Below are 8,640 nucleotides of genomic sequence, written 5' to 3' on the forward strand. Positions count from 1 at the left end.
AAGTGAGAGAAGCATTAGCACTGTGGAGCTAGTGAAGTTCGCTAACATGCTCTTGATAGCATTCGCTAGTTGGCTATATTATTAATAGTTAGCTCTGTTTGCTAGCATGCCAAAACATGTCAATGTTTTAATCTGCAGTTAAACAAAAGAACAGGAGAATTCCTTAGAGTTTGTAGTGTTTGTGCGGTTTTGAGAGACAGGGCTGTCAAATTTTGAAGACAGGCAAGAGTGACTTCTACAAACACCCCCGATGTCCAGAAAGCAGTTGAGCTAAAAAGGAAGTAACCACGAGCTCATCTCAAACACACCTCAGAAATAATCCAACACAAATTTACACTTTATTTCTAATATTTACAGCCCGCCCCTACAGCTGGCTCTGGGAGATTCAGACCGGTGTTTATTTTACATGAAGCCAACCCAGTTCATGCCATTAAACTCACTTTACTGGGACTCTGAGGCCACATTCACACTTCAGGTAAAAGTGGCCCAAATTTTTTTGCGGTCAAGTGACCAGGTCAGACTTCTTCAGGAGTAATGTGAACTCTCAAATCTGGCCACTTCCACATGGTCCTGAATCAGACCCAAATCTGATTTTTTCCAATGTGGCCGCAATGTGAACAACCAAGGCGGATTTGATGCGACTTTTACGTCAATCTACATCGACATTCGTCACAATTACGCACTGGTGAAAACTTTTTATCTTTATTTTTTGCGCCGGCGAAAACGTGACACAAACGTGACTGGTAACGTGTGTGTGTTAAGTGTGTTATATAAAGTGGTTACGTGAAGCTCATAATGTTTGCATTGAATACATCACATTACAGCATTACATGATATGTTTACTTGCACCAGATGATACAATACTTCCTCCATAACCTTGCCAACTTTTTAGAGCAACGGCGAGCTGCGTGTGACGTCATTGTTATTGTTTCTTTGCGCATGTGGGTCAGTTCGAAACAGCAAACAATTCACACTGGTATCTGATATAGGCGACATTTTAAAAGGTATTGTGAACAGCCAAACAAAAAAATCTGATCTGAGCAAAATATCCGAATTGAGCATCAATACTTGCAGTGTGAACGTGGCCTGAAGGTCTCTGTGTGTCATATGTCAGGGCTTTCGAATATTACTCAGGATTCTCTGTTCACCAAAACAATTTGAGTTTAATGAACAAACAGTACGATACTGTACACACACACACACACACACACACACACACACACACACACACACACACACACACACACACACACACACAGAGTTTGATTTTCTTCTTACAGGGTGGAGAATGCTCTCCTGCTCTGAACGTAATGGAAACACTGTTTCAGACGTGTGTGTGTTTCCCTTTAAACTGCACATTCCTAAACACACACATGTGGTTTCTATAAATACGTTGGCGGCTGAAGTCATTCAGGAATTCTGTCCAAATCACCACTGTATGCTGTGTATGTGTGTGTGCGTGTGTGTGTGTGTTGCTTTATTACTTTTTCCCAGTACAACTCCACCTTCTGTAAGACACAGGAGGCTTTTGTTTCTGTGCAGGGTTTAGCATAGAGTTCAGTGTAGAGTTTTGTGTACAGTTCCACACCGATTTGCTTTTCGTTGTGTTCACACGGTGGCAAACACTCCTCTCACTATAGTTACAAAAATCTCAGCTTGTCATGTTAGCGGGAAACCACAAAGAAGTGTCCTGTAGATGTATTCCAGCTTATCTCTGACCCTGGAGACTCCTCTATGATTAAAGTTTTCTTTCTTACACATCAGGACGCTTTATAAATCTTCATTAGATCATATGGACTGTGTACTGTACGGGTCCCTGTGTATGTGCTGTTACTATAGAAACCATAAGCCAAGAGAATGACCTGTCCTTCATGTTAGAGCCAGACATCCTGACAGTACTGTGTTCTTATATACACACACACACACACACACACACACACACACACACACACACACACACACACACACACACACACACACACATGCCCGCACTTGATGCTCATCTTCTGAACAATCAGGTCAACACTTCAAACACAAACCAAAGGGGCTTCACAGTGCATCAGCAGAGTGTAAAGCATCATACCACTGTTCAGCATAATGGTACAAAGATAACATTTCTACAACATTATAAAAACATGATATAAAAAATGTTGAAACCGCTGGACACACTAAACGTTCCTCTATCTCTCATCTGAAAGTGTGACTACAGTGAGCTACATCGGTTTTCACACTGTGGACGTGAAATCACACAGGAAGTGTCTGTGACGTGATCGAGTTTTAAATTGTTTGTGGGTTTGGTTTTTTTGTTGTGTTTTTTTTACTTTTTTAGCTGATGCCAGGAATCAGCTCAAGTTGTGAAGTGAATAATAAGTGTTATGTTGTTTTAATAAGTAAGTATAGACAATATGAGATGTATGATGATGATCAAAAATAAATCTACATTACTGACAAGAACAAATGTAATCTGTAGTACAAGGAAGTTAACAGCAACAAGCTACTATAGAACTGGAGCACAGTTATGGTTAGGTGTGTGTGTGTGTGTGTGTGTGTGTGTGTGTGTGTGTGTGTGTGTGTGTGTGTGTGTGTGTGTGTGTGTGTGTGTGTGTGTGTGTACGTGTGTGTGTGTACGTGTGTGTGTGTACGTGTGAACGTTCAACACCCCTGAGAATTCCCCTGATGTGTGTGAAGATACATTTAACACTCCTGATAAGTCCTCTGATGTGTGTGTGTGTGTGTGTGTGTGTGTGTGTGTGTGTGTGTGTGTGTGTGTGTGTGTGTGTGTGTGTGTGTGTGTGTTACTCTGGCAGATGAGATGATAATAAAGAAGAGCTGAAGCCATGTCGTTCTTTGGCCTTGACTGTGTGAAAAAAAAGGAGAAAGGTAATCACACACACACACACACACACACGCACACACACACACACACACACACACACACACACACACACACACATACAAACACACAAAATTTCATTCAATCTAAGTGCTGATGCAGTTGCTGTTCCTGTCGCCATGGTAACCATGACAGTGGTTTCTCAGAGTAGTTACTAATCAGGAAAGTTATTTGTAAAAACTTGTCTGTTTCAAATTTAATGAGGGCAAATGTGGGGTGGTGTCTCACAGCCTGAAGGACAAGATTGTTACATAGAGTGAGAGAGAGAGAGATGTTAGGTATTGTTGTTATCATGTGATGGACAATGTAAATTATGTGCAAAGTACAGACAGGGACTCTATCAAGACAAGCTATGACAGCATAACTAAAAGGGAAAGCTGTTACTCTACGCATGTAGCTATAACTGTTTTTGCTCCTAATGCAACATCCAGACAGTAAAGCATTACAATAATCCAACTTAGAGGTAACAAATGCATGAATTAGTGTTTCTGCATCATGTAGTGACATCATATTTTTTATCTTAGCAATAGTTCTGAGAAGAAAGAAGGCTGCCCTTGTGGTATTATTTATGTGAGCTTCACATGAGAGACCAGTATCAATAATCACACTAAGGTCTTTTACTACTGCACATGATGTAATAGAAAGATCATCCAGAGTTACTCTGTAATCAAAAGGCTTACTTCTGCTTGTGGTCGTAGTTAAAGCACTTAACTGTGTTGTCAGAGTTAAGTTAGTAAGCATCCACTGTCTGAGGTCCTTCACACAATCTTAAGTCTTTTTAAGCTGTTGACTCACATCTGACTTAGCTGAAACATATAGCTATAGATGTCATATATGACATATATGTCATTATCATAACAGTGGAAGCTAATATCATGTTTACTAATAATTGCACCAAGGGGTAGCATTTATAGGGAGAAAAGCAATGGGCGTAAAACAGAACCTTGAACTGTTACTGTTACACACTCAAACTGTTACAGACACAGACTGTTACAGACAGGACTGTTACAGACAGGACTGTTACAGACACAGACTGTTACAGACAGGACTGTTACAGACAGGACTGTTACAGACACAGACTGTTACAGACAGGACTGTTACACACTCAAACTGTTACCGACACAGACTGTTACAGACACAGACTGTTACAGACAGGACTGTTACAGACAGGACTGTTACAGACACAGACTGTTACAGACAGGACTGTTACAGACACAGACTGTTACAGACACAGACTGTTACAGACAGGACTGTTACAGACACAGACTGTTACAGACAGGACTGTTATAGACACAGACTGTTACAGACACAGACTGTTACAGACAGGACTGTTACAGACACAGACTGTTACAGACACAGACTGTTACAGACAGGACTGTTACAGACACAGACTGTTACAGACAGGACTGTTACAGACACAGACTGTTATAGACACAGACTGTTACAGACAGGACTGTTACAGACACAGACTGTTACAGACAGGACTGTTATAGACACAGACTGTTACAGACACAGACTGTTACAGACAGGACTGTTATAGACACAGACTGTTACAGACACAGACTGTTACAGACACAGACTGTTACAGACACAGACTGTTACAGACAGGACTGTTACAGACACAGACTGTTACAGACACAGACTGTTACAGACAGGACTGTTACAGACAGGACTGTTACAGACACAGACTGTTACAGACAGGACTGTTACAGACACAGACTGTTACAGACAGGACTGTTACAGACACAGACTGTTACAGACACAGACCGTTACAGACAGGACTGTTACAGACAGGACTGTTACAGACACAGACTGTTACAGACAGGACTGTTACAGACACAGACTGTTACAGACAGGACTGGTTACAGACACAGACTGTTACAGACACAGACTGTTACAGACAGGACTGTTACAGACACAGACTGTTACACACTCAAACTGTTACAGACAGGACTGTTACAGACACAGACTGTTACAGACAGGACTGTTACAGACAGGACTGTTACAGACACAGACTGTTACAGACAGGACTGTTACAGACACAGACTGTTACAGACAGGACTGTTACAGACACGAACTGTTACACATTCATACTTCTACACACTGACTGATGTTTAATTTTTTCTTTCTCTCTTTTTAAAGAGACAGAGAGGAAGATTCGGGCAAATGACAGGGAATACAACCTCTCTTTTCGATATGCGGTAAGTTTTTCTTTCTTTTTTTTTTCTTTTTCTAATTCAGCACACGAATGAACTGCTTCCTGTTCACTTCATCCGCTCATCTTATAGATTATGATTTATAAGAGATATGTGCAGAAATGAGTGTCAGCTTCTCTTTATTCTGTCAGTAAGGTGGTGAATACTTTCTGATTATTTTGAGTTACCGTTACTAAGTTACAGTCAAAAGTGTATTGCTCTGTTGTGAAATGAACTCCCTCACTATTTTAGTTAAAAAATGCTTTGTCAAATTTTGTTGATATGAAAGTGTTCCTCTCAGTGTTGTGGATGGTTTTAGTGTCTAAACCGAGTGTATGATTTAGTATTTGATCATACATGCAGCTCTCTCAGTCTGATAAAGTTTAGCATCACACAGAGAACATGTAGGACAGGAACTTCTTGAGTTTTTTCTTCACTGTGGGACACGTATCCGTGGAGTGATAACAGATAAATCCAGAATGTTCTGAGTAACTCTGTAGCAAAAATTCCTTTTTCCCTAAACATTAAAAAGTGCTGACCCAATCCTGACCCCATCCTAAGCTCCTCCTTGAGATGTTCTGGTCTTACAGCAGTCTAGAACAGCTGATACAGATCATCTGAGTGTTGGAGGATCGGGCGTGGATCGGGGGTGAAGCTGAAGTCTGCACATCAGCAGATTGAGGATTCATTGGAAAAATGAGCATACAGTCATGAGGGAAAAAGAAATCACACCCTCCTTCAATACTATGCTTTTATTTCTCAGGGTCTAAATAACGATTGTATGAAACCAACTATAATCAAGCCAATCACCTCAAAAGTTTGAGCTTCTCAGGCTTGTGTCTACATCATGCCAAGAAGTAAGCCTATCAGCTACAACCTCACATAAGTAAATATTGCTGCTCATTAACCTGGCTATTAGATCTTTATCATCTCCACCAGCGTAAAATCCATCATTCTACAATGTGAAGGACTGATTACTAACAGAGATCCTTCAAGACACTGATCAGTGAGTGAATGTCCCAGCAAATTCAGTCCAAAGTCCAACATTTACTGCTCAGAGATGTCTAGAAAAACACAGAGCTTTATCATATGGGCTACATGTCTCAGCAAGCATATTAAATTCAATAAAATCTCAATCAGAAATATAGCTTTCTTAGAAGGCTGGATAGAAAAAAAAACTTTCCTCAAAAAAGAACATGCAGCAGATTCCACTGAATAAACCACAAAAGAGAAGTTTGGTTGTCACGTACAGCACCATGTTCACCAGCAACACACGAGCGAGCACAAACACTTGAGTCCAAATGTGCAGCATGATGGTGGAGGTGAGGATTTCAGCATGTTTTGCAGCCACAGGCTCTGAGAAACATGCAGACAATGAGATCATGATGAGCTGCAAGGCTTTACGCTAAGGTCAATCATCCCAAACACACTAACAAATCAACAAATCTGAAAGAAGTGGAACCCATTATAAACTGATAAACTTCTACAGAAGGTTCTTCATGTTACTGTATTAGTGGATGCTCTTGCAGTATGTTTCTCAGCTGGTTTCTAAATGGAGAAATGGCTGCGAATTAAAATGTGTTGTGTTTTGTTGTGTGATTTCAGTGGGATTTGAGAAGTGAGGGACAATGTGCTTTCTTTACTAATAGGTGGTATTGTTGTATGTTGTTCCTTACATTCAGTCATTTCAGTCATTGTTATTTTATTGTTCTATATTTCAGACTAACGGGATCAAGACCTCCAAATACAACGCTCTGACGTTCCTCCCCCTCAACCTGTTTGAGCAGTTTCAGAGGATTGCCAATGCATACTTCCTCTGCCTGCTAGTCCTCCAGGTCTGTCTCTGTGTGTGTGTGTGTGTGTGTGTGTGTGTGTGTGTGTGTGTGTGTGTGTGTGTGTGTGTGTGTATGCATGTGCGTGTGTTTGTTTGTGTGTGTGCATGATTGCAATAGCTCTGTGAATGACCTAAGTGTGATCACAGGGGAAGTGTGAAGCCCAGAGGAAGTGATATTCTTAAATCAGGAAGTTCCTACACAGTGCAGTTCATTTAGAGAGATCGAGAAGTTTCTTTCCTCTCCTGCTGAAGTTCTGTTCACAATGAAACACTGATAAAAAAAACCCACAGACCAGATTAATCAGTCAATCAATCAAACAGATCAGCTGGTCAGAGTTCCCTCACAGGGAAACACACTGCTGTACCGCTCATCTCATCCGTCCATGTATTTAGTGATTAGTTTATATATTTATCCATCAAGCAATACAACAGTGACTTATCCATCCAATTGTAAATCAATACATTCATTAATTTAGGCATTCATCATTACATCCTCCCTTCCATCCCTCCTTCTGTCCATCCACCCATTCACTCAGTTATCTATGCAATTCAGACACTTTTCCTCCTGTGAATGTATTTCTCCATCTGTCTCATCATCTATCTGTTCATTTGTCCATGAAGACTACAATTTCAGTGCGTTACTGTGTTACTCCGTGTCTTACTGTGGTGTGTAAGGGTTTTATTTTTGTGTGTGTGTGTGTGTGTGTGTGTGTGTGTGTGTGTGTGTAGGTGATTCCTGCCATCTCTTCTCTCTCATGGTTCACCACAGTAGTGCCCCTCGCTCTGGTGCTGACTGTAACTGCTGTCAAAGATGCAATTGATGATATAGTGAGATATATGCACACACACACACACACACACACACACACACACACACACACACACACACACACACACACACACACACACACACACACACACTCACCTACACACACACACTCACCTACACACACACACTCACCTACACACACTAAAATAAAACCTTTACACACCACAGTAAGACAGTCACACACACCCATACACATACACACACACACACACACACACACACACACACACACACACACACACACACACACACATACACGCATGCACATGCATACAGTTCGCTAATGCTAACATTGCTCTTTTTAAATCTGTCTGTCCTAAAGAATCGGCACAGGAGCGACCGTCAGGTAAACAATCGCAAAGCAGAGGTGCTGATCAACGGAGAGTAAGTTTTCATCTTCGTTATCTTCATCATCATGTCTTACAGCATAAGCAAGATTTTATAGAACTACAGAAACAATCTATAACAAAAAAAAATAAATCAATGTTAAGTGGATTCTGACCTATATTTACACCCCCCTCTTTAGTACGTTCTCAATCATCTGAGCATTAGCATGTCTGATTTTGTGTGTGTGTGTGTGTGTGTGTGTGTGTGTGTGTGTGTGTGTGTGTGTGTGTGTGTGTGTGTGTGTGTGTCAGGCTTAAAAGTGAGAAATGGATGAATATTCAAGTGGGCGACATCATCAGACTGGAGAACAACCAGTTTGTCACAGTGAGAACACCAACATTTTTATCTTCACTTTATTAGTGTGTGTAACTGTAGACAAACATCTCTGTTCCTCAAAACCAGCCACAGTTCCTGCACTTTAAATCCTTATAGAGCAATAAATAAATCTATATCCATCCATACAGGATGACTGGGGTCTCTGCATCACTTCCTCTATCAGCTG

At 40.9% G+C, this 8,640-nt stretch overlaps 1 protein-coding gene across 1 annotated transcript in view; it reads left to right on the forward strand.

The window, feature by feature from the left end:
• Window positions 1-2,756: 2,756 nt before the first annotated feature.
• The window catches only part of atp8b5a (ATPase phospholipid transporting 8B5a), a 16,603-nt gene continuing 10,719 nt past the window's right edge, over window positions 2,757-8,640 (forward strand). The window contains exons 1-6 of the mRNA XM_047818904.1: window positions 2,757-2,880; window positions 5,036-5,094; window positions 6,810-6,923; window positions 7,652-7,750; window positions 8,074-8,135; window positions 8,390-8,462. Coding sequence (XP_047674860.1) covers window positions 2,838-2,880; window positions 5,036-5,094; window positions 6,810-6,923; window positions 7,652-7,750; window positions 8,074-8,135; window positions 8,390-8,462 — 450 coding nt within the window. The 5' untranslated portion in view covers window positions 2,757-2,837. The remainder of the gene's footprint in view (window positions 2,881-5,035; window positions 5,095-6,809; window positions 6,924-7,651; window positions 7,751-8,073; window positions 8,136-8,389; window positions 8,463-8,640) is intronic.

The sequence above is a fragment of the Tachysurus fulvidraco genome, chromosome 9, assembly GCF_022655615.1.
Source record: "Tachysurus fulvidraco isolate hzauxx_2018 chromosome 9, HZAU_PFXX_2.0, whole genome shotgun sequence".
Classification (NCBI taxonomy): Eukaryota; Metazoa; Chordata; class Actinopteri; order Siluriformes; family Bagridae; genus Tachysurus; species Tachysurus fulvidraco.